This window comes from Entelurus aequoreus, linkage group LG10, assembly GCF_033978785.1.
Source record: "Entelurus aequoreus isolate RoL-2023_Sb linkage group LG10, RoL_Eaeq_v1.1, whole genome shotgun sequence".
Lineage (NCBI taxonomy): Eukaryota > Metazoa > Chordata > Actinopteri > Syngnathiformes > Syngnathidae > Entelurus > Entelurus aequoreus.
The window spans coordinates 37028061-37055562 of NC_084740.1; the positions used below are offsets into that span (position 1 = coordinate 37028061).

Sequence of the window (27502 nt, forward strand, 5' to 3'; positions counted from 1 at the left end):
TGACCTCTGGTTTGTTTGATCAGCCGTTTTACTGCCGTGTTACAGGGATTGTTTGAAAACAGTTAAGGTATACTTTGTAAAATAAACATTTACAAAATATTTCTGTGTAAATAACTCATTTTACAAAGTATATATATATATATTAGGGGTGTGGGAAAAAATCGATTCTGAATCGCACAACGTGAGAATTGCCATTCGAATCGATTTTTTCTCATTTTTAAAAAATAGATTTTTTTTATTTTTTTATTTTTTTTTTTATTAATCAATCCAACAAAACAATACACAGCAATACCATAACAATGCAATCCAATTCCAAAACCAAACCCGACCCAGCAACACTCAGAACTGCAATAAACAGAGCAATTGAGAGGAGACACAAACACGACACAGAACAAACCAAAAGTAATAATAATAATAATAATTGAGTAGATTTATATAACGCTTTTCTAGACACTCAAAGAGCTTTACAGAGGAGTGAGAACCCATCATTCATTCACACCTGGTGGTGGTGGTAAGCTACTTTCATAGCCAAAAGTAGTGAAACAAAAATGAATATTATCAACAACAGTATCAATATTAGTTACAAATTCAACATAGCAGTGATTAAAAATCCCTCATTGACATTATCATTAGACATTAATAAAATAAAAATACAAATGAACAATAGTGTCACAGTGGCTTACACTTGCATCGCATCTCATAAGCTTGACAACACACTGTGTCCAATATTTTCACAAAGATAAAATAAGTCATATTTTTGGTTCATTTAATAGTTAAAACAAATGTACATTATTGCAATCAGTTGATAAAACATTGTCCTTTACAATACAAAAATCTACTACTCTGCTTGCATGTCAGCAGACTGGGGTAGATCCTATGTATTGAATGAATAGAGAATCCTTTTGAATCGATATTGAATCGAATCGTGGGACGACCAAAGATTCACAGCCCTTCAAGCACTTGTAAGCAGCACAAACCAAGGAAGGACAGCGGCCCCTAAGAAGAGTGGAGCATTGGTGATTTGTGATTGGTCCTCTGCAGAACGCCTATAAAAAAGGCCTCAGTCTCCTGGAGAAGCACAAGCGGCGCTTTGCCGAGCAGCGGAAGCGGCAACGTCCTCAGGGCGCCGTCAAGATCAGCGTGGAGGGCAACAGAATGCCCCTGTAGTACCTGCTCTTCATCTGAGGGGGGCAGTAAGTGCTTCCTGCATGATGCTGCAGTGATAGACACTCACAATCCCACCCGCTCTAACCTGATCGGTGTGCGTGTGCGTGCGTGTGCCTTGTCCGTCCGACTTGGGATGACATGACGCTGCTTCCTGTCGCCGTGACAACAGCAATGTGTTGCTTTGACTAAAACTTGCATGCTTTCTGTGCGTCCCTCAGGGTCCCATGAAGAGAGGAGGGATGAACCGCGTGGACAAACAGATGCGACGATTCGCCGACATCCGCCGCCTCACCAAGATAGGTCACGCCGTCAAAATCAGCGTGGAGGGCAACAAGATGCCACTCTGATTTTCAGCCCCTTAGGATTTATTCTATTTCCTTTTGTTTTTTGTTTTCTTTTTTAAACGTTAGGTTGAGCTTGGCCCACTCTTTTGCACTTTTTAAATCTCTTGTTTCTCATGCCGTGTGGAGCGTCTCCCCTCACAAACGGTCATCATGATGCTGACATGGTGTCAGTGAAAATTGCTTGGTCACGTGACATTTTAGCGTCCACGAGCCACATTGACAGCTCTAATGGACGCTCGCAGAGCTCAGACCTGTTCGGAACCCTTCGGGCTCAAATCTTTTCTGTTATTATATTTGTTCAACCTTTTTGTTGCTGCTCAGGTCTGTGGTCTGCTCTATCAGGTCTCAACAAATGGTGATGATGTCACAACTGCTTCTGGGTCAGTTTGTCGAGCCTTAGCATACAGTCGATGACACTTTTCTTAATAAAAACTCAAAGCCAACTTGACTCCGCAACTTTTAATATTTACACACAATAATATTTATGAAATATGTTCTAGTCAAGAAAAGGAGGTAACTTAAATATATTGATTAATTATAAAGATGTTGGATGTTTTATTGAACATTTTCCCCTTATATTTTTTTATTTTTGTGGCGGCCTGCCATGAATACATTTGGACTGCCACAAATAAACATTTTATTTTAAAAAATTGGCTTTACAGGAAGCCTGTTTTTATAGGCACACTAGAAATGAAATACAATTTCAAAAACAGCAGAAATGGAAGAAGTAAAATATGAAACACTCAACATAATACTTGTCTTTTTTTAGCAATTTGTAAAATACGTCTCAGCCAATTATGCAAATTAAACAGTGACATCTTGCCCTCCCGCCACCACAAATATCTATCGTTAATGACAAGGGGGGATTAAAAGTCTGTTTATTCAATATTTATGTGTTTCATAAAGGCACATTTTGAGATTGAAAGTATAGAAGAGTGGGATGGTTGATTGGCAGGTGGTGGGTGTGGCTCAGGGGGGGTCTGATAAACAGAAGACAATCACCAGTGATTATTAATGGTCATATGAAGTGAAGGCTTGCTACACTACCTCACCTGTCCTAATGGGGGCGTACCCTGAGGTTGGAGCAGTAGTGTCCTAATTATGGCGAGACATTATGTGTTCAACAAAGCATCAGGTTACATGTTTGCTGCTATCTTGTGGACAATGTGATTAAATCTTACCAATGACCCTTGAAAGTACTTTGAGGAAATAACTCTCATTTACTTATATGACACAATCCAAACAACCTTCCCTAGTCATGGTCCAAAACTTTAACATAAATGTCAACACACATGGTCACACATAACACAACCTGCCCTCTGAATATTGTAGGTATTATGAAAAACATCCAAAAACCATAAAAAACATTTTTAAATTACACCGATCATCCATTAGAGTAATGATGGGGAAAAATGCAAAACACTCTCTCCACACTCATCCATGTTCGATGCATTTTAGCTGCTTGATGTTTCTGATTGATTACAAAACTTTAAGAAGGTCGTCACGGAAGTAAACAAGGTAGGAGTCAAACTTTCACACACTCTTAATATCCAATTATATGAATTATACATCCATTATTAAATATGTATCCATCATATTAATATATTATAATGATATATATTTATGTATAATATGTACACATATATATATATATATATATATATATATATATATATATATATATATATATATATATATATATATATATATATATATATATACATATATATATATATATATATATATATATATATATATATATACATATATATATATATATATATATATATTATTACATTACATTATGTTATATATGTAGCCTATCCTCTCCTGTTTGGCAGGTGTCGCATTCCGATCCTGTCCATGGGAGGGAGACGCAGCCGTCGCCGTGGCAACTCAATGACTTGTCTAGTGCTTGGAAGAAAAGCAGGTCGCAGGTGAGACCGACGGTGATGTCACAGTGGACTCTTCGTTGTCATTGTAACACATCTTACCTGCTCGATGCTTGTTTGCTGGCTGCAACGCCGACGGACCGACGCTCCAAAGGAGAGACACTGACAGGAAAACTCCTCCACTTTGGCTTCATGGCTTCGTTCTCCAGCTTCACGCCCAGCTTTGACCCGCCTGCCCTGGACCCGTCTGCATGCTGGAACGCAGGTGGGAGAACAAAAGGGTTTACAGGGAAGGGGAACGTGAGGAAAATGTGGCATCTCGAACTGCTTTTTGGGGAACAGTAGCCTGGTTGTGAGGTCACTGATCCAGTTCTTCTACACCAAACTCCTCCAAGCACGCCTTTATGGTCCTTGCTTTTGCTCAGTATGATTCTAGTCTGGTCGCTTATGAACACTTTTGTCCCAATACTTGTGTGTGTGTGTGTGTTGACCTGCTGGTGTGTGTTCTCCTCTGCGTAGTGTTGGTTGACAGTGATGACCAGCAGACAGATAAAGAGCAGACAGCCACACAGGTACATCTGTAACAAACAGCACCTGAATGCATCACACACCCCTTGACCCATGGTTAGTTACTACTTACTACTACACATTTTAGCGGCATACTAAGACCTCCATAGGAACACACACACAGACACAAACACACACAGCAGACCCGATTTAGCTGTGCTGATGTGTATTGTCCAGCAACATCAGGCTAATTTTAGTATTTTCCATCCCTGCAAATAAACGCCTTTTGAGCGTCCAAAAACGAACTCCTGCTTTGCCCTCGCGAGACATGCACACTGGCAACCCCACGTAAAGAAACACATAAACACACACACGCCGCCAACGTCAAACACATTCTTGATGACGCACAGTGCAGGTTCATGTGCACACACACACACAAAGTAAATTAATCCATTCACTAGAATATCCTGGTCTTCTTTCATCTTCAACATCATGCTCAACTTTTGTGTTGCCATATACATTTTGGTTACAAAAACTTACCAATATTTTTTAAGTGTTTTTTCTATTTTTTCACAAAAAGTGTGTGCATAAATTGAGAGCAGAAGTTGCAAATATTTGAATATTATTACAGCTATTATTACTTAAATAACCTGCAAACATAAAATCATGCAAAAGTTGCAGATATTTTTGTTTAATGTGGTTACAAAAACTAACTCATATTTTTTAAATGGTTTTTCTATTTTTTCACAAAAAGTGTGTGCATAGATTAAGAGCAGAAGTTGCAAATATTTGAATATTATCACTGCTATTATTACTTAAACAACCTGCAAGCATAAAATTGTGCAAAAGTTGCTATTATTTTTGTTTAATTACTTAAAGAAATGTAATTATTTCAGGCAGGTTGATGTGTTTCCATATGAATGTTGGTAATATAAACTCACTTAATTTTTTTTTTTTTATTGTTTTTCTATATATTCACAAAAAGCGTGTGCATAGATTAAGAGCAGAAGTTTCAAATATTTGAATATTATTACAGCTATTATTACTTAAATAACCTGCAAACATAAAATCATGCAAAAGTTGCAGATATTTTTGTTTAATGTGGTTACAAAAACTAACTCATGTTTTTTAAATGGTTTTTCTATTTATTCACAAAAAGTGTGTGCATAGATTAAGAGCAGAAGTTGCAAATATTTGAATATTATCACTGCTATTATTACCTAAACAACCTGCAAGCATAAAATCGTGCATAAGTTGCTATTATTTTTGTTTAATTACTTAAAGAAATGTAATTATTTCAGGCAGGTTGTTTGTTTCCATATGAATTTTGGTAATATAAACTCACTTAATTTTTTTAAAAAATTGTTTTTCTATATATTCACAAAAAAAATGTGCATAGATTAAGAGCAGAAGTTGTAAATATTAGATTTTTATTACTACTATTATGTATTACTGAAATAACCTGAAAACATAAAATTATGCAAAATTGGCAATTATTTTTGTTTAATTACTTAAAGAAATGTAATTATTCCAGGCAGCTTGTTTGTGTTGCCATATACAATAAAAACTCAATAATATTTTTTGATTGTTTTTGTATTTATTCACAAAAATTGTGTGCATAGATTAAGAGCAGAAGTTGTAAATATTTGAATATCATTACTGCTATTATTACTTAAACAACCTGCAAACATAAAATCATGCAAAAGTTGCAATTATTTTTGTTGAATTGCTTAAAGAAATGTAATTATTCCAGGCAGCTTGTTTGTGTTGCCATATACATTTTGGTAATAAAAACTCACTAATATTTTTGTAATTGTTTTTCTATTTATTCACAAAAAGTGTGTCCAAATATTAAGAGCAAAAGTAGCAAATATGTGAATATTATTATTGCTTGTATTACTGAAATAACCAGGAAATACATAATCATGCAAAAGTTGCAATTATTTTTGTTTATTTATTGAAATAAATAGCAATTATTTCAAGCTGCTTCCATGTACATGTTAAAATAACTTACGGCACTGATTCATACACTTAATGAATCATCTTTCCTGCTCTTTTTCCTCTGTTCAACGTTTGTATTTTTACTGTAATACACTAGTGGTACTACATTACTGTTTTCACTATATTTTCATATTATACTCATAAAAATGCTTTTAGTCTGAAAAAGAGCAAGAAAAAATCTGAAGATGTAAAAACATCAATGTGCAGTGGAAACAGCATGACTCACAACACACACACGCACACATGAACACCCACGCGCACACACACACACACACACACAAACACACACACACACACACACACACACACACACACACACACACACACACACACACACACACGCATCTTACCTTCAACGTATCCGTTGGTCTGTCGCCGTGTGCAGGCTTCATGTCAGGTTTTATTGCAGCTGTCCGTCTCGTGTCCAATGAGCAGCCTGCAATTCTGTGACATCACTTCCTGGTCCCCCTTTTTCCACTCTGTGTCATGTGTGCGATTGCATCATCATGTCAATTAGCTCCTCTTAGAACCTTTCCTTATCCCCTTGTCTCCTCACAACTTAATAACAATCAGAAATAACCCCCACCATATTTTGTTGTATAAACCCAAAAAGACCGCAACAGGAAGTCCTAGTCTTGAGGCGTCCCACCAGTATCTTTCCTTGATCCCCTGTTGTTTAAAATAACGTCATCAATTGTGCTTGTACTGCGTCATACTGTTTCCAATATGTCGCTGATTTATTCAGCCGTGTGAGAGGGTCAATTATTACAAACACTTGCTAGTATGCTACAGTCCACAAACACAAATGGAGATTATTTATTGGCGTCCATAGTCGATAATTTTTTATCGATATCGGCTTGTTATTTATTTTAAACAACGACAACATCACTACATCAGCATATACAATATATACAAATAAGAGTATTTTAAAATAGACATAAGTAAAGAGTTGCCCTGCATGAGAAAAGTAATTTTTTAAAATTAATTTAAGAATAAAAATGACCGTCATTGTCAATAATTCCCCCCAAATATGTTTTGCTATCTGACAAAGCATTCATTTGAGTTCTTGTGAGAGTTCTGCTCAGCTGCTTCCACCGCGGCGCTCACAGGGCCACGCCCCTTCCTTTCTCTCCTTGCAGTGCCGATCGCCGACACCAATGGGATGTTCTCAAACTTTTTCACCTCATAAAAAACACTCTGCTCTCTAAGTACCAACATAAACCTACTCAGTGGCCTAGTGGTTAGAGCAGGGGTCACCAACCTTTTTGAAACCAAGAGCTACTTCTTGGGTACTGATTAATGCGAAGGGCTACCAGTTTGATACACACTTAAATAAATTGCCAGAAATAGCCAATTTGCTCAATTTACCTTTAACTTTATGTTATTATTAATAATTAATGATATTTACACTTAATTGAACGGAGGAGAAAACACAAAAAAAATGACAGTTAAATTTTGAAACATAGTTTATCTTCAATTTCGACTCTTTAAAATTCAAAATTCAACCGAAAAAAAGAAGAGAAAAACTGGCTAATTCGAATCTTTTTGAAAAAAATAAAAAAAATAATTTATGGAACATCATTAGTAATTTTTCCTGATTAAGATTAATTTTAGAATTTTGATGACATGTTTTAAATAGGTTGAAATCCAATCTACACTTTGTTAGAATATATAACAAATTGGACCAAGCTATATTTCTAACAAAGACAAATCATTATTTCTTCTAGATTTTCCGGAACAAAAATTTTAAAAGAAATTCAAAAGACTTTGAAATAAGATTTAAATTTGATTCTACAGATTTTCTAGATTTGCCAGAATAATTTTTTTGAATTTTAATCATAATATTTCACAAATATTCTTCGTCGAAAAAACAGAAGCTAAAATGATGAATTAAATTAAAATGTATTTATTATTCTTTACAAAAAAAAAAAAAAATTACTTCAACATTGATTTAAATTGTCAGGAAAGAAGAGGAAGGAATTTAAAAGGTAACAAGGTATATATGTTTAAAAATCCTAAAATAATTTTTAAGGTTGTATTTTTTCTCTAAAATTGTCTTTCTGAAAGTTATAAGAAGCAAAGTAAAAAAATTAATGAATTTATTCAAACAAGTGAAGACCAAGTCTTTAAAATATTTTCTTGGATTTTCAAATTCAATTTGAGTTTTGTTTCTCTTAGAATTAAAAATGTCGGGCAAAGCGAGACCAGCTTGCTAGTAAATAAAAACATTTTTAAAAACAGAGGCAGCTCACTGGTAAGTGCTGCTATTTGAGCTATTTTTAGAACAGGCCAGCGGGCTACTCATCTGGTCTTTACGGGCTACCTGGTGCCCACGGGCACCGCGTTGGTGACCCCTGGGTTAGAGTGTCCGCCCTGAGATTGGTAGGTCGTGAGTTCAAACCCCGGCCGAGTCATACGAAAGACTAGAAAAATGGGACCCATTACCTCCCTGCTTGGCACTCAGCATCAAGGGTTGGAATTGGGGGTTAAATCACCAAAAATGATACCCGAGCGCGGCCACCGCTGCTGCTCACTGCTCCCCTCACCTCCCAGGGGGTGATCAAGGGTGATGGGTCAAATGCAGGGAATAATTTCGCCACACCTCGTGTGTGTGTGACAATCATTGGTACTTTAAAAGGCCTACTGAAAGCCACTACTACCGACCACGCAGTCTGATAGTTTATATATCAATGATGAAATCTTAACATTGCAACACATGCCAATACGGCCAGGTTAACTTATAAAGTGCAATTTTAAATTTCCCGCTAAACTTCCGGTTGAAAACGTCTATATATGATGACGTATGCGCGTGACGTCAATCGTTGAACCGGAAGTATTGGTACACCATTGAATCCAATACAAAAAGCTCTGTTTTCATCTCAAAATTCCACAGTATTCTGGACATCTGTGTTGGTGAATCTTTTGCAATTTGTTTAATGAACAATGAAGACTGCAAAGAAGAAAGTTGTAGGTGGGATCGGTGTAATAGCGGCGGACTACAGCAACACAACCAGGAGGACTTTGAGATGGATAACAGACGCGCTAGCCGCCGACCTCACCTTGACTTCCTCCGTCTCCGGGCCGCCGACCGCATCTATGATCGTCGCTCCGTCGATCGCTGGAACGCAGGTGAGCACGGGTGTTGATGACCAGATGAGGGCTGGCGTAGGTGGATAACTAATTTTTTTAGCATAGCTCTGTGAGGTCCCGTTGCTAAGTTAGCTTCAATGGCATCGTTAGCAACAGCATTGTTAAGTTTCGCCAGGCTGGAAAGCATTAACCGTGTGTTTACATGTCCATGGTTTAATAGTATTGTTGATTTTCTGTCTATCCTTCCAGTCAGGGGTTTATTTATTTTGTTTCTATCTGCGTTTAAGCCCGATGTGCTATCACGTTAGCTCCGTAGCTAAAGAGCTTCGCCGATGTATTGTTGTGGAGATAAAAGTCACTGTGAATGTCCATTTCGCATTCTCGACTCTCATTTTCAAGAGGATATAGTATCCAAGGTGGTTTAAAATACAAATCCGTGATCCACAATAGAAAAAGGAGAAAGTGTGGAATCCAATGAACCCTTGTACCTAAGTTACGGTCAGAGCGAAAAAAGATACGTCCTGCACTACACTCTATCAGGTCCCACCCGTCTCTCACAGCATCTTCCCTATCTGAATCGCTTCCACTCCCCACTAGTCCTTCACTCTGACGTTCCTCATCCACGAATCTTTCATCCTCGCTCAAATTAATGGGGTAATCGTCGCTTTCTCGGTCCGAATCGCTCTCGCTGCTGGTGTAAACAATGGGGAAATGTGAGGAGCCCTTCAACCTGTGACGTCACGCTACTTCTTGTACAGGCAAGGCTTTTTTTATCAGTGACCAAAAGTTGCGAACTTTATCGTCGATGTTCTCTACTAAATCCTTTCAGCAAAAATATGGCAATATCACAAAATGATCAAGTATGACACATAGAATGGATCTGCTATCCCCGTTTAAATAAAAAAAAGGATCTGCTATCCCCGTTTAAATAAAAAAAATTCATTTCAGTAGGCCTTTAACTTTAACTTTAATGACCAACGTTAAAATACAGTAGCTTAGCAGACCTGAGTATTCATTACAAAAAAGTACATCTAATATAGTAATATCACACCGAGTTTGAACAATAACACTGCGTTTGAACATACAGTAAGGGATTCTTTTGTGTACCAGTTTGAGAATCACTGGTCTACACTACGTCTCCGCTCTTTGCCAGGAAATCAAATTTTTGTCCTGCTTTCCCAGGTGGTTTTCTTTGTTTGCGCTACCGCGGCAATGGAGTGTCTTGACAAGCCTCCGTCCGCAACACAGCCCGGGGCGAGTTTCATGCTCCGCGATTCAATCCAATAACGCGACAGGGATAGATGGACATGAAAACGACAGAAACGATATTGCTTAGACTTACACTTAGACAAACTAATGATCCACAAGGGAAATTGTTCCACACAGTAGCTCAGTTACAATGATGGAAAGTGTAAGGATGGAAAGGACAATGCAGGTATAAATAGACTAAATATAGAAATATAAAAATAACATATACGTAATATTTACATAATATATGTATAGTATATTATATATACTGATATATTATATTATGTCTATATCATATATACAATATATAACAATTACCATGTACAATATTACAGTATATGTGACAGCTGCAGCAAAAAATAGAGAGTAAATCCAGCAGAAAATAGACATTAAAAACAAAGAGAAGTAGCTAACATAGAAGGTGTCAGGCTGCCCAAAATCCAAACTTGGTGTGAATATCTTGACAAATAGGAGACTTATTATATGAGTGAAGAGTAGCAGGCAGCAGCTCACACATTATCATACTTTGTGTAACATCCAGGAAGAAATGACAGCCAGCCAGCTTGAAAAATGTCTCAACTATAATCTACCAAGGTTTTTTTTTTTTTGTTCAAATGTTAGCAATATTTCAGGGTATCAAATCCATAAATTGTACAGGTTATATTGATTTAAAAAAAAATTTTAAACAATTTTCCCAGGAGATTTCTCCTATTTTGAAAGGCAAATGTTGATGCTCCTGTTAGACACACGCAATAAGACTTACACTTAGACAAACTTTAATGATCCACATGGGAAATTGTTCCACACAGTAGCTCAGTTACAAAGGATGGAAAGGATAATGCACACGAGGGCACCAAAAGAGGGCGAAAACAAAAGGTGTAAAGTAGACAAAAAATGTACCATAGTAGCAATATAACACACACTACCGTTCAAAAGTTTGGGGTCACATTGAAATGTCCTTATTTTTGAAGGAAAAGCACTGTACTTTTCAATGAAGATAACTTTAAACTAGTCTTAACTTTAAAGAAATATGCTCTATACATTGCTAATGTGGTAAATGACTATTCTAGCTGCAAATGTCTGGTTTTTGGTGCAATATCTACATAGGTGTATAGAGGCCCATTTCCAGCAACTATCACTCCAGTGTTCTAATGGTACAATGTGTTTGCTCATTGGCTCAGAAGGCTAATTGATGATTGGAAAACCCTTGTGCAATCATGTTCACACATCTGAAAACAGTTTAGCTCGTTACAGAAGCTACAAAACTGACCTTCTTATGAGCGGATTGAGTTTCTGGAGCATCACATTTGTGGGGTCAATTAAACGCTCAAAATGGCCAGAAAAATAGAACTTTCATCTGAAACTCGACAGTCTATTCTTGTTCTTAGAAATGAAGGCTATTCCACAAAATTGTTTGGGTGACCCCAAACTTTTGAACGGTAGTGTATATGTAATATTTACATATTATATATATACTGTATTATATATACTAAGGGTGTAACAGTACACAAAAATTTCGGTTCGGTACGTACCATGGTTTAGAGGTCATGGTTCGGTTCATTTTCGGTACAGTAAGAAAACAACAAAATATAATTTTTCTGGTTATTTATTTACCAAAATTTGTAAACAATGGCTTTATCCTTTTAACATTGCTTTAAAATAGCTGTGTGTGTGATGGATGTGAGCCACCACTCGGCTGATCAGTGCAACAGCAGGCAGTCATGAATGATAAGGGTCCATTGCCAAGGTTAATGCAGTCAACATATATAAAATAAAAACTAAATAAGATAAGGCTCAGAATTGGTTTGTTAACAAAACCTTTCTACATATAAAGTGCAACATTAAACTGCCTCAAGTTGTTGCTCAGATTAAATAAAATGACACAACTTTTCTTCTACATACAAAAAGTGCAACATTAAAGGCCTACTGAAATGAATTTTTTTTATTTAAACGGGGATAGCAGATCTATTCTATGTGTCATACTTGATCATTTCGCGATATTGCCATATTTTTGCTGAAAGGATTTAGTATAGAACAACGACGATAAAGATTGCAACTTTGGGTATCTGATAAAAAAAAGGCTTGCCCCTACCGGAAGTAGCGTGACGTAGTCAGTTGAACATACACGCAAAGTTCCCTATTGTTTACAATGATGGCCGCATGAAGTGAGAGAGATTCGGACCGAGAAAGCGACAATTTCCCCATTAATTTGAGCGAGGATGAAAGATTTGTGGATGAGTAAAGTGCAAGTGAAGGACTAGTGGGGAGTTGAAGCTATTCAGATAGGGAAGATGCTGTGAGAGCCGGGGGTGACCTGATATTCAGCTGGGAATGACTACAACAGTAAATAAACACAAGACATATATATACTCTATTAGCCACAACACAACCAGGCTTATATTTAATATGCCACAAATTAATCCTGCATAAAAACACCTGCGTGTTTGTTATGCTAGCTCCTAGCTCCTCTGCTAGCTCCTAGCTCCATAGAACACGCCAATACAATTCAAACACCTGATCAACACACACAATCACTCAGCCCAAAAGACCGTTTACCTAACCCAAGGTTCATAAAGCTTATATATTTTTAAAAAGTTACGTACGTGACGCGCACATACGGTCAAGTTATCGAATGTTTAGCAGCCAAGGCTGCATACTCACGGTACCTGATATTCAGCTGGGAATGACTACAACAGTAAATAAACACAAGACATATATATACTCTATTAGCCACAACACAACCAGGCTTATATTTAATATGCCACAAATTAATCCTGCATAATAACACCTGCGTGTTTGTTATGCTAGCTCCTAGCTCCTCTGCTAGCTCCTAGCTCCATAGAACACGCCAATACAATTCAAACACCTGATCAACACACACAATCACTCAGCCCAAAAGACCGTTCACCTAACCCAAGGTTCATAAAGCTTATATATTTTTAAAAAGTTACGTACGTGACGCGCACGTACGGTACGGTACGTGTTATGCTAGCTCCTAGCTCCTCTGCTAGCTCCTAGCTCCATAGAACACGCCAATACAATTCAAACACATGATCAACACACACAATCACTCAGCCCAAAAGACCGTTCACCTAACCCAAGGTTCATAAAGCTTATATATTTTTAAAAAGTTACGTACGTGACGCGCACGTACGGTACGGTACGTGTTATGCTAGCTCCTAGCTCCTCTGCTAGCTCCTAGCTCCATAGAACACGCCAATACAATTCAAACACATGATCAACACACACAATCACTCAGCCCAAAAGACCGTTCACCTAACCCAAGGTTCATAAAGCTTATATATTTTTAAAAAGTTACGTACATACGGAAAAAAAAGCCAAAGCTGCATACTCACAGTAGCACGTCTGCGTCTTTGTCATCCAAATCAAAGTAATCCTGGTAAGAGTCTGTGTTGTCCCAGTTCTCTACAGGCGTCTGTGTATCCAAATCAAAAGTCCTCCTGGTTAGAGTCTCTGTTATCCGAGTTCTTCCATCTTGACTGCATCTTTCGGGAATGTAAACAAAGAAGCGCCGGCTGTGTACTGTTGTGGCTGACTACTTTCGAAAAATACGTCCATTTCGCACCGACAACTTTCTTCTTTGCTTGCTCGGCTTCCTTCTCCATAATGCAATGAACATGATTGAAACAGATTCACGAACACAGATGTCCAGAATACTGTGGAATTATGAAATGAAAACAGAGCTTTTTCGTATCGGCTTCAATGTGGAAGGCATACCCGTGTTCGCCGGGCTACGTCACACGCATACGTCATCCTCAGAGGCGTTTCGAACCGGAAGTTTAGCGGCAAATTTAAAATGTCACTTTATAAGTTAACCCGGCCGTATTGGCATGTGTTATAATGTTAAGATTTCATCATTGATATATAAACTATCAGACTGCGTGGTCGGTAGTAGTGGGTTTCAGTAGGCCTTTAAACAGTTTCAAGTCAACTCAGCCTCAGATTAACTTTTCTTCCGCCCCCCCAGCCTTTAACCCTGGTGACTTTCACTCAATTTTCACGTTTTTTGCCAGAAAAATCAGTCTAACCACATTGTCTGCAGAAAGAGCAGACCTGCTTACAGTCAAAATGTCTCCAGCTGTGGAAAATACCCTTTCACTGGGCACGGAGGTAGCAGGTATGGCGAGGTAGTGCCTGGCTAACTTGGCAGTAAGAGGATATATGGGCTCATTGTTCTTCCACCATAGAAGTGGGTCAAAATCTAGTTTTTAATGCAATATGGTCTTAAATCTGCTGCTATAAAAACATTTGTTATTGCTTTAGCCCTGCCTGACTCGCCGAGGAGAGGCTGCTTGAATGCGGTGTTTGCACCACGCTCGTCTTTCTCTTCGTTGAAGCGATGTTATCCATTGTTGTATCGCACCTCGAAGCCGAAATGTTCCCAAACGGGAGATCTTTACGAGGCAGGAGGATCTTCCAGCTCTGGCTTTTTGCATTTTGTAGTAGCCCAACGTGCGGTGCGCTACTTAATATGTTCGTGTGGAAACTCGTTCGGTGCACCTCCGTTCCGAACCGAACCCCCGTACCGAAACGGTTCAATACAAATACACCTACCGTTACACCCTTACTATATACTGATATTTTATATTATTATATTATATTATATTATATTATATTATATTATTGTATAACATATAACAAATCCCAATTACCATGTGCAATAATACAGCAGATAAATCAAATCAAATCAAATCAACTTTATTTATAAAGCACAATTAAAATTTACCACAGGGGTAGCCAAAGTGCTGTACAATGGGCAGGTTAAAAGATAATAAGAGAACCGAGCAAACACAACACAACACAAACAGAACATGATAAAAAATAAATAAATAAAACATAAAAACAGGTTCACAGCAGGTGTATTATGGGGCGCCATTGCAGGATGGATATCACTCAGTGTTAAAAGCCATGGAATAAAAGATAAAGATAAAGGTGTTTGTGAAATCACCCGACGTTGTTAGCTGCTCAACTAAACGCAACATTAGCGCCGCATAAAACAATATGTTGCAACTGGTCCCAGGTTTCCTAAAAAAATATTGTTAAATAAACAACTTAAAGGCCTACTGAAAGCCACTACTACCGACCACGCAGTCTGATAGTTTATATATCAATGATGAAATCTTAACATTGCAACACATGCCAATACGGCCGGGTTAACTTATAAAGTGACATTTTAAATTTGCCGCTAAACTTCCGGTTCGAAACGCCTCTGAGGATGACGTATGCGTGTGACGTAGCCAGTAGAACACGGGTATGGCTTCCACATTGAAGCCAATACGAAATAGCTGTTTTCATCTCATTCTGGATGTATTCTGGACATCTGTGTTGGTGAATCTGTTGCAATTATGTTCATTGCATTATGGAGAAAGAAGCTGAGCAAGCAATGAAGAAAGTTCTCGGTGCAAAGCGGACGTATTTTGCGAAGGAAGTCAGCAGCAACACAACACAGCCGGTGTTTCATTGTTTACATTCCCGAAAGATGCAGTCAAGATCGAAGAACTCGGATAACAGAGACTCTAACCAGGAGGACTTTTGACTTCGATACACAGACGCCTGTAGAGAACTGGGACAACACAGACTCTTACCAGGATTACTTTGATTTGGATGACAAAGACGCAGACGTGCTACCGTGAGTATGCAGCTTTGGCTTCCAAACATTTGATCGCTTGACCGTACGTGCGCGTCACGTACGTAACTTTGTTTAAATATATAAGCTTTATGAACCTTGGGTTAGGTGAATGGTCTTTTGGGCTGAGTGATTGTGTGTGTTGATCAGGTGTTTGAATTGTATTGGCGTGTTCTATGGAGCTAGTAGAGGAGCTAGGAGCTAGCATAACAAACACGTAGGTGTTTTTATGCAGGATTAATTTGTGGCATATTAAATATAAGCCTGGTTGTGTTGTGGCTAATAGAGTATATATATGTCTTGTGTTTATTTACTGTTTTAGTCATTCCCAGCTGAATATCAGGTACCGTGAGTAGCAGCTGCGCTTCCAAACATTTGATCGCTTGCCAGTACGTGCGCGTCACGTACGTTACTTTGTTTAAATAAATAAGCTTTATGAACCTTGGGTTAGGTGAACGGTCTTTTGGGCTGAGTGATTGTGTGTGTTGTGCAGGTGTTTGAATTGGATTGGCGGCTTATATGGAGCTAGGAGCTAGCAGAGGAGCTAGGAGCTAGCATAACAAACACTGAGGTGTTTTCATGCAGGATTAATTTGTGGCATATTAAATATAAGCCTGGTTGTGTTGTGGCTAATAGAGTATATATATGTCTTGTGTTTATTTACTGTTGTAGTCCTTCGCAGCTGAATATCAGGTCACCCCCGACTCTCACAGCATCTTCCCTATCTGAATCGTTTTCACTCCCCACTAGTCCTTCACTTGCACTTTACTCATCCACAAATCTTTCATCCTCGCTCAAATTAATGGGGAAATTGTCGCTTTCTCGGTCCGAATCTCTCTCACTTCATGCGGCCATCATTGTAAACAATAGGGAACTTTGGGTATATGTTCAACTGACTACGTCACGCTACTTCCGGTAGGGGCAAGCCTTTTTTTTATCAGATACCAAAAGTTGCAATCTTTATCGTCATTGTTCTATACTAAATCCTTTCAGCAAAAATATGGCAATATCGCGAAATGATCAAGTATGACACATAGAATAGATCTGCTATCCCCGTTTAAATAAAAAAAATTCATTTCAGTAGGCCTTTAAAGCCTTGTCCAACTGTTTACTGACGTATACTAGTCATGTTTAAATATCGGCTCCAAATATCGGTTATCGGCCTCCTTGACTACTTACTAATAATTGGTATCAGCCCTGAAAAAAAACACATGCTTAATACATCATAATTTAATATATCAATGTTGCTGGTGTCTTCAACATTGATATATTAAATAACAAGACCAAACGTGTCACTTTAACAAGTACAAGGAAATGAAAATGATTCTGATGTTTTGTTGCTTGGCGACCAACAAGTTCAGTGTACTTGGTTTTAGTTCTCTGTATTGCTGTTGCTACGGGATACACGGTCCTCCCCTCAATGTCAAACGTTCCCTCGAGGACCATGTTCCTCCCCCGCTCGGGACAGAGGATGGTCTCATTGAGAAAACACCTGGACTATTAATAGTGTAATGACGGGAATAACTCTGCTGTTAATTAGTGACGGCCTTCTCGGGTCACCCTGACGTCATTCCGCTGCGTCCGCCTGTCTCGCCTGTCCCGCCTTGGCTTTCCTCCCTGTTGCCATCCCAACCCTGTTTGTACCCAACCCTGCCGTTGTTACACACGGCGACATTTATGTACAGTTAAGAGCACAATGACCCACATATGAATTAAATAAGTTTATTTCGGTCATAATGAACCATCAAACATTAACCATTTTGTGTGACCAGTTTAACAGTACAGATTATACATATTTAACAATCATACACATTTACACATAAAAATAAAATGAAATAAATTAAAAAGAATGACCGAAAAAGGAATAGGCTGAAGCCAAAGCTTATATTTGCCTATCCCAGGCCTGGCCCTAACCAATCTGGCGCCCTAGGCAAGATTTTAGGTGCCCCCCCCCCCCCCCACACACACACACACACATCAGCAGTGAAGTGTATATACTCACAAGAAACCGAATAGCTTTGTCTTAGACCTTTTTTTTTTACTTAAAGAAAGCAAATTAACATATTATATGAGAATGTTATGTTATGATTATCTTTAACCGAATCACAGCAGTGCTCAAATTAAAAAACAGCATTCCCTCTCATGTGATATTGCTTAATTAACATTAATGATGTGCACTTTAACAACTAGGCTTACAACTATACCTAATATATAAAGGGGTGGAAAAGTGACTATTACCTGCAGGGCAAACATTAGCTAACCAGAAGGCAATAACAATGTAAACAAAAAACACCTGCTTAAAAGATCTAATACAAATGTCCCTGAGGAATGTAAGGTGGGAGTACTGTAATTACCTAACGTTACATTATTATTATCCATAACAATTTAGCCCCCTCCACAATATTAACCCGACGTTAAAACAGAACTAGCTATTTATTGATTAGCAATTGCCGAATCATGTGACATTAGCTTAATGCTAAAAAGCCAGGTTACTATCACATTCTGTAACAGACAAATAATTTCATGTAGGCTAACGTTACCTACCTGCTACCTCTGTCTTTTTCTCGTTTCTCCTCCTCTTCTTTTCTCTTTTTTCTTCCCTGGGCACCTGACAGTTTTGGCCGTTTTGACATCTTGTGTTGATTTTTTGATGTGGTAAGAGTCATGATACGGGAAGGGAGGGGGCGCACCGTGCAGGGGGATGGGGGGGGGGGGGGGCGTAATGTTGTAACAAATAATATTTCTATTAAATAGGCTTTACTTTGCATTTTAATTGACGTGGGATTATTTTTTTGTATTTAGAAATAATAGTACCAACTTTTTTTTTTTTTCTCCAACATTTGTGGCACTTAGACACTGACACCCTTAGCATTTGCCTATACGGCCTATGCCACGGGCCGGCCCTGGCCTATCCTATACCTACACTGAAAATAAGATAGCCTGGAACATCAACGTTAAAAAAAAAAAAATCAATGGGATGAAAGTAATTGTTACTATATTTTATAATTTTCAATTATTTCACCTTTCAAGGTTTTCTTAAACCTTAACAAAGAACTACATGTCTTCAACTCATCACTGATCTTGTTCCACCATTTAACTCCTAAAACTGAAATACATTTGTATTTTATATTCGTTCTTACTTTACCTATTTCAAAAATCAATATCCCCCGTAAATTATAGTTTTCTTCAACTGTTCAACAATTTGCTGACGCATTTGTTGACAAAGTGGTGACCCTCGCCCCATCCTTGTTTCATGGAATCTACTTTTATACCCAATCATGGCACCCACCTGTTCCCAATTTGCCTGTTCACCTGTGGGATGTTCCAAATAAGTGTTTGATGAGCATTCCTCAACTTTATCAGTATTTATTGCCACCTTTCCCAACTTCTTTGTCACGTGTTGCTGGCATCAAATTCTAAAGTTAATGATTATTTGCAAAAAAAAAAAAGTTTATCAGTTTGAACTTAAAATATGTTGTCTTTGTAGCATATTCAACTGAATAAGGGTTGAAAATGATTTGCAAATCATTGTATTACGTTTATATTTACATCTAACACAATTTCCCAACTCATATGGAAACGGGGTTTGTAAGAAAAGACCCTAATATTTTTACACAAAGGCAATTTGGAACATTTTTTAAATGTTTTACTTGAATGCATGGTATTTATTTGCACTACACCTGGTGACAGTTTTATCGAAAGTTCTTTCAGGATGTATTTTGGAGTAAAATTTAGCAGCGAGCACACCAGTCAGAGTCTCCGCAATCACTTTTTTATTGACGTATGTATTTATCTGATTGCTGACCGTATAGTTCAGGTTAAAGAGCTTGTACGGTCAAAATAAATTGCATGATTAATCTCAGTGTATACATGATTAATGCAAACAATTATTGTGATTACTCACTTCAGTTCAATTTGACAGCCCTACTTTTGATATAATTATATTGTTGTTTTATAAATTCAAGTATATTGACAAATAGTTAATTTAAAAAAACGAAGAAAAACGTAGCAGTCGAAAAAGTGTTTTTTTTTTTACGGATCTGAGCCAAAACAACCGCATCCCCCTAAAAGAGTTGGAAATTCCCATCAGGTCAACGTTCAGCTTTGGGCCTCTGCTGTTCCTTCTTCGGCCACAGAGAGGCAGTGGAGTGCTTGAGCTGCCACTTGGCTGCTGTTCAGAGTTTCTGCTCAGCTTTAAGGTTTTCTCCGACTTGGCCTTCTTCTTGCCTCCTTTTGAACCGTTGCGTTCTTCATGTTGGTACAACAAGATGTTTTCTTGAGGTCGTAACCAACAAACGAGAGCGCCGTGTGCCGTCTGAGCTCTAAAGTTGCACTTGAACGCACCCTCTAATCCACAGGTGTCAAACTCAAGGCCCGTGGGCCAGATGTGGCCCACCACTTCAGTTTATTTGGCCCTGGCAAGCCTGGAAATAATGTGTATCAACAAAGTACTGTAACTTTTTTTATTAAATGTTATCTTTCTTTCTATTTTTTGGGGGGAAAAAAATATACATACTCCATGTAATCGCAAATTATGTTAACTTAAATATTGTCTAATTATGCAAAAATATATTATCAAACATTCCAACCATTTTTTAAAATAGGAATACATACTAATAATAATGATTTCAAAGCAAGTTATCCATGAAATTGTGCAATGTAAAAATAGCAATAGATTTCATGGTAAAATTGTGAAATTTACAGTGGTTTTTACAGCATTTTTCTCTAAATGAAAAAAACAGTACTTTTTTTGCTGTAATAAACTGTGGTGCCGTTTGTGCATTTACAGTAATACACCGGAAAATCTCCAGTTGTTGATTTGCGGAAAAAAAACTGGCCGCTCATGTGCCAAAATGTTACTGTAAAATTGCAGTTTTGTTTATTTACAGTAAAAAAAAACAAATGAACATTTTACAGGAAAATCCTGGCAAATGAGCTGCTTTTTTTTTTAATTTTTTTTTTTTTAACATAACAGCAGTACTGTTTTTCCATTTACAGTAATATACACAAACTTTTGAGGTGAAATTATTGCAATTTACCATATTTTTTTTTTACATTTTAGTTTAAAAAAAACAACTAATAAAATGCATGAAAAAATTGTGTGATAATAGTATTCAATGTTAAAAGCAGCCCTCTGGGGCCAAACATAACTGCAATGTGGCCCTCAGTGAAAACCACTTTGACACCTCTGCTCTAATCTGAACCAGCCCTAATATTATTGTATTTTGTGAAGAAATATCATACATATCCGATTAATGTTGCTCAGGACCATCTGCCACAGTAAATATAGTATAAGTATATAAGTATATAATAATAATAATAATGTAAAATGTAGTTTTACCTTTAAATAAAGTATTTAAATAAAAAGCACAGTTGAAAAAAATATTCCATTGGCAGAACAGTGACCCCATCTGGTTGTAAAAAAGGCTGGTCAGACAACACACAACATCAAGTGCAGTCCAGAATGTATTGTTTATCCTACATTTGGGATTGTTGATCGTACAGAGGGTGAAAAATATTGTGTGTCTGGCTAGAATGCGCTGATTTAAACTATAAGCACTATTTTTATAGCAGGGGTGTCCAAAGTGCAGCCCGTGGGCCATTTGCGCCCTGCAACTAATTTCTTAATTGGCCATCATTCTTAAAACAAAATAAACACATTACGGTTTAGAGCATATGACCAAAATATGCCTGATAAGCACTCCAGCAAATCCATAACATCAACAAAGCTCACCTTTGTGCATTCACGCACAGCATAAGACGTTTGGTGGACAAAATGAGACAAAGAAAGAGTGGTATAAAACATGTCTTTCTGTGGCAGCATCAGAGAAAGTTGTACATGTAAACAAACTACGATGAGTTCAAGGATCGCTGAAATTAGTAGGACAAAACGGTGCTCGCCAAATACTCTTATCAGTGAAGCGTGTTGAATATAAACAGTGGGATTTCTATCAATTAGGAAGGTTTGTGTCATGTGTGTTCTCCTACAGAAACCATATTAAAACAAACATTTGTTTTTTTTCTCCATCTTTTTCCATTTTCACACATCTCTGAAAGAGGTCCAGGGAGCCGCATGCGACTCTAGAGCCACGGGTTGCTGACCCCCGCCCTAGACCCTTCCTGCTCCATCACCGATAGGAAAAAAATGGCAAATTTCCCTCAATGTTGCACCTGTCCACAGTGGGCTTGTCGTACTGGCATCTAATGGTGACGTGGCCCATTATGTGTCAGCAAGATGTTTTGTTTGTGCTAAATGTGGGATTTTGCACTAGAACAATTATTGAACACGTTTTAGTACAGAAAAATGCATCAAATTAAATTCCAGTTTGATTAAAAAAGTATAAAAAAAAGTTTCACAATAATTAAAAGGGGCATAAGGCTCCAATTTAGACTTACGAACGCAAAGATGTAGAGGTTTGGTTCAAATAGCTGATCGTATTTTGATCTGCAATGTATTGAATCATTTTCAATGTACAAGATTTATGAAATATATTTCTTTACGTGGCCCTTGCTGGAAAAAAGTTTGGACACCCCCGTTTTATAGTATCAACAGGCCTCCAAGCCAGCAGGGGGCAGTAGTCAGACCAGGAGTCTGTGACACTATTGTTCATTTTATTTTTCTATAAATGGCTGTGATGGCAATGTAAATGAGTGATCATAACAATGTTTTTTTTATGTGTTTATTCACTCTTATGTTGTAATTCTTATTAATACTGACACTGTTGTTTATATCATTCATTTTTGTTTGACTCCTTTAGGTTTTTGTGTCATGTTTGTGTCTTTTCAATTGCTCTGTTGATTGCTATTCGGAAGGTTGCTGGGGCGGGATTGGTTTGGAATTGTATTATTATGTGTTATTGGTGTGTTTTTATGTGTTATTTTGTGGGACTTGCTATAAAAAAATATATAAAAAAAGACAAAGAGTCTGCACACATGATAAACCAGTCAGGTCAAGCTAACATTTTTACTTATTTATTCATAATGTTTTAATTGAACAATTGAACACACAGACAGAATATGTAAGGATGTACAAATAAAGGCACATCTAAGTCTTTAAGTTATTCCAAACATTCACAAGGTTAAGCAATCCAGTTTTATATATAAACAAAAAAGTAAGGTAAGAGACAATACAAATAAATGAGACTAAATAAAATAAAGCAACAATATAATGTTAATAAATAGATTAATAAAAACACCAAAAAATGGGCTAATCTACAAACCCCGTTTCCATATGAGTTGGGAAATTGTGTTAGATGTAAATATAAACGGAATACAATGATTTGCAAATCCTTTTCAACCCATATTCAATTGAATGCACTACAAAGACAACATATTTGATGTTCAAACTCATAAACTTTTTTTTTTTTTTGCAAATAATAATTAACTTAGAATTTCATGGCTGCAACACGTGCCAAAGTAGTTGGGAAAGGGCATGTTCACCACTGTGTTACATGGCCTTTCCTTTTAACAACACTCAGTAAACGTTTGGGAACTGAGGAGACACATTTTTGAAGCTTCTCAGGTGGAATTATTTCCCATTCTTGCTTGATGTACAGCTTAAGTTGTTCAACAGTCCGGGGGTCTCCGTTGTGCTATTTTAGGCTTCATAATGCGCCACACATTTTCAATGGGAGACAGGTCTGGACTACAGGCAGGCCAGTCTAGTACCCGCACTCTTTTACTATGAAGCCACGTTGATGTAACACGTGGCTTGGCATTGTCTTGCTGAAATAAGCAGGGGCGTCCATGGTAACGTTGCTTGGATGGCAACATATGTTGCTCCAAAACCTGTATGTACCTTTCAGCATTAATGGCGCCTTCACAGATGTGTAAGTTACCCATGTCTTGGGCACTAATACACCGCCATACCATCACAGATGCTGGCTTTTACACTTTGCGCCTATAACAATCCGGATGGTTCTTTTCCTCTTTGGTCCGGAAGACACGACGTCCACAGTTTCCAAAAACAATTTGAAATGTGGACTCGTCAGACCACAGAACACTTTTCCACTTTGTATCAGTCCATCTTAGATGAGCTCAGGCCCAGCGAAGCCGACGGCGTTTCTGGGTGTTGTTGATAAATGGTTTTCGCCTTGCATAGGAGAGTTTTAACTTGCACTTACAGATGTAGCGACCATCTGTAGTTACTGACAGTGGGTTTCTGAAGTGTTCCTGAGCCCATGTGGTGATATCCTTTACACACTGATGTCGCTTGTTGGTGCAGTACAGCCTGAGGGATCGAAGGTCACAGGCTTAGCTGCTTACGTGCAGTGATTTCTCCAGATTCTCTGAGCCCTTTGATGATATTACGGAGCGTAGATGGTGAAATCCCTAAATTCCTTGCAATAGCTGGTTGATAAAGGTTTTTCTTAAACTGTTCAACATTTTGCTGAAGCATTTGTTGACAAAGTGGTGACCCTCGCCCCATCCTTGTTTGTGAATGACTGAGCATTTCATGGCACCCACCTGTTCCCAATTTGCCTGTTCACCTGTGGGATGTTCCAAATAAGTGTTTGATGAGCATTCCTCAACTTTATCAGTATTTATTGCCACCTTTCCCAACTTCTTTGTCACGTGTTGCTGGCATCAAATTCTGAAGTTAATGATTATTTGCAAAAAAAAAAAAAGTTTGTCAGTCTGAACATCAAATATGTTGTCTTTGTTGCATATTCAACTGAATATGGGTTGAAAATGATTTGCAAATCATTGTATTCCGTTTATATTTACATCTAACACAATTTCCTAACTCATATGGAAACGGGGTTTGTAAAACTTTTTTTTTTTTCCAATGTCGACAATAATTTGAGGAGTTTTTATCATTTTAACCATTTTCCAAGATTTTACTAATACTTTGAAATGGTTTCACTTTAAGAAATTGACTTTTGTGTATAAAAACTAAGCGAACATGAGCATGTGTGTTTATTTGTATCCTTCACAGCCTGTAGGGGGCGCTCACTCTCAGTGGAGATACAAAAATGACCTAAGTCTTCTTTTATAGACATGACTGCTAATATGTATATTGTTATTATAATATTTTTTTATGACTATTTTGGTTGGTGGTAAACTTGGTTGACTGGTTTGGAGGACCAAGTAGACCTAAGTGGTCTTTCTGTATCTCTGCCCAAAGTGGTTGGTGCAACAGACGGCCGCCTTAAATTAGTACTCTACAACAGAACTGCACATAATTACAGTATGCACTCTACTAAAATCTACTTTTCTTATTGTAGGATGGAATATAGCGACGCTCAACTGGCGGGAAGCAACGGTGAGATGCACACACACACACACACACACACACACACACACACACACACACACACACACACACACACACACACACACACACACACACACACACACACACACACACACACGTCATTAGTGAAAGTAATAAGTGTGTCATTAAGGTATTAAGCGCTTTATTTTTTGAAAAGACTTTGGTGGTTTAAAATGATATCGTAGAAATACAACACACTACATTCCTTCACACTAGTGTAACACAATACACACACGCACACACACACAGGAAGTATCCGATCACTGGAACGTTGTGTTCCACACAATAACAACAAAAAGATGTTAACAATGCACAAGCGGCGGCACACGCTCGAGGCGCTGGCCACGCCCAAGGCGCTGGCCACGCCCTCTCCTGAGCACTTGAGGCGGGCAGGCAGCCAATCAGGAGCCCGGCAGGAAGGCACCCCGCCGACCGACACCTGACACCTGTTGCTGTTTAGTGAAGGTGTCATTAAAATTGAATAATGCTGACACATCACGTTGTTGACGATGAAATGTTACGCAACTTGTACACAGAAATGAAGGCGGAGCCACACTGGACACCAGAAAGCACTACAGTAGTACTACATACCAGTCAATCATGGAACTACTTACATGCAGTACTTATAAACCATCATAGGACTATAAACATGCAGTACTTATCATGAATCATACAAAACCCAAAATCAGTGAAGTTGGCACGTTGTGTAAATTGTAAATAAAAACAATCCTTTTCAACTTATATTCAATTGAATAGACAGCAAAGACAAGATATTTCATGTTCAAACTGAGAAGCTTAATTTTTTTTTGCAAATAATCATTAACTTAGAATTTAATGGCAGCAACACATTGCAAAAAAGTTGTCACGGGCTTTTTTACCACTGTGTTACATGGCCTTTCCTTGTAACATTGTCTTGCTGAAATAAGCAGGGGCGTCCATGGTAACGTTGCTTGGATGGCAACATATGTTGCTCCAAAACCTGTATGTACCTTTCAGCATTAATGGTGCCTTCACACATGTGTAAGTTACCCATGTCTTGGGCACTAATACACCCCCATACCATCACAGATGCTGGCTTTTCAACTTTGCGCCTATAACAATCCGGATGGTTCTTTTCCTCTTCCTCACGACGTCCACAGTTTCCAAAAACAATTTATAATGTGGACTCGTCAGACCACAGAACACTTTTCCACTTTGTATCAGTCCATCTTAGATGAGCTATGCCCAGCGAAGCCGACGGCGTTTCTGGGTTTTGTTGATAAACGGTTTTCGCCTTGCATAGTAGAGTTTTAACTTGCACTTACAGATGTAGCGACCAACTGTAGTTACTGACAGTGGGTTTCTGAAGTGTTCCTGAGCCCATGTGGTGATATCCTTTACACACTGATGTCGCTTGTTGATGCAGTACAGCCTGAGGGATGGAAGGTCACGGGCTTAGCTGCTTATGTGCAGTGATTTCTCCAGATTCTCTGAACCCTTTGATGATATTACGGAGCGTAGATGGTGAAATCCCTAAATTCCTTGCAATAGCTGGTTGAGAAAGGTTTTTCTTAAACTGTTCAACAATTTGCTCACGCATTTGTTGACAAAGTGGTGACCCTCGCCCCATCCTTGTTTGTGAATGACTGAGCATTTCATGGAATCTACTTTTATTCCCAATCATGGCACCCACCTGTTCCCAATTTACCTGTTCACCTGTGGGATGTTCCAAATAAGTGTTTGATGAGCATTCCTCAACTTTATCAGTATTTATTGCCACCTTTCCCAACTTCTTTGTCACGTGTTGCTGGCATCAAATTCTAAAGTTAATGATTATTTGCAAAGAAAACATTTTTTATCAGTTTGAACATCAAATATGTTGTCTTTGTAGCATATTCAACTGAATATGGGTTGAAAAGGATTTGCAAATCATTGTATTCGTTTATATTTACATCTAACACAATTTCCCAACTCATATGGAAACGGGGTTTGTATATATATATGTATATATATAAATCGACAACATTCTTCTTGGGAACATTTTTCAACTTGAAGTACTTCCAAAAAGAAGCTTCAGGAAAGAGGCCACGCCGACCTTACAGTAAAGCAGTTTGATTGGCAACTGTGCTACCCACATATATATACAAAAGGCAACTGTTGTGTTCCATTCCGTAAAACATCTTTTGCCCGGACTGCCTTTTCAATAAAAGGACCACAACTATGTAACTCTCTACCTGACACTTTAAAAAGTATACCTGCACTTGTCACTTTCAAAAAACAAACAAAATTATGGCTAGTTGAGCAACAATCGTGTTCCCATGTTTAGTTTTTACTCATTTTTACTAATTGG

The 27502-nt window shown here is 37.9% G+C and overlaps 3 protein-coding genes across 3 annotated transcripts in view; 2 read left to right on the forward strand and 1 right to left on the reverse strand.

The window, feature by feature from the left end:
- Nucleotides 1-1967, forward strand: part of LOC133658552 (protein IWS1 homolog) — a 29241-nt gene extending 27274 nt beyond the window's left edge. The window contains exon 15 of the mRNA XM_062060716.1: nt 1386-1967. Coding sequence (XP_061916700.1) covers nt 1386-1514 — 129 coding nt within the window. The 3' untranslated portion in view covers nt 1515-1967. The remainder of the gene's footprint in view (nt 1-1385) is intronic.
- A 1326-nt stretch (nt 1968-3293) lies between these two features.
- On the reverse strand, nt 3294-6334 carry ostn (osteocrin). The gene is made up of 4 exons (XM_062062130.1): nt 6262-6334; nt 3895-3981; nt 3506-3657; nt 3294-3425 (listed from the first exon to the last, which is right to left on the reverse strand). Exons 1-4 carry the CDS (start codon nt 6301-6303, stop codon nt 3332-3334), a joined length of 375 nt encoding a protein of 124 aa, XP_061918114.1. The 5' UTR covers nt 6304-6334; the 3' UTR covers nt 3294-3331.
- The window catches only part of gmnc (geminin coiled-coil domain containing), a 38821-nt gene continuing 14679 nt past the window's right edge, over nt 3361-27502 (forward strand). The window contains exons 1-3 of the mRNA XM_062062128.1: nt 3361-3448; nt 3558-3668; nt 25124-25161. The gene's annotated coding sequence lies outside the window, so the exon portion shown is untranslated. The remainder of the gene's footprint in view (nt 3449-3557; nt 3669-25123; nt 25162-27502) is intronic.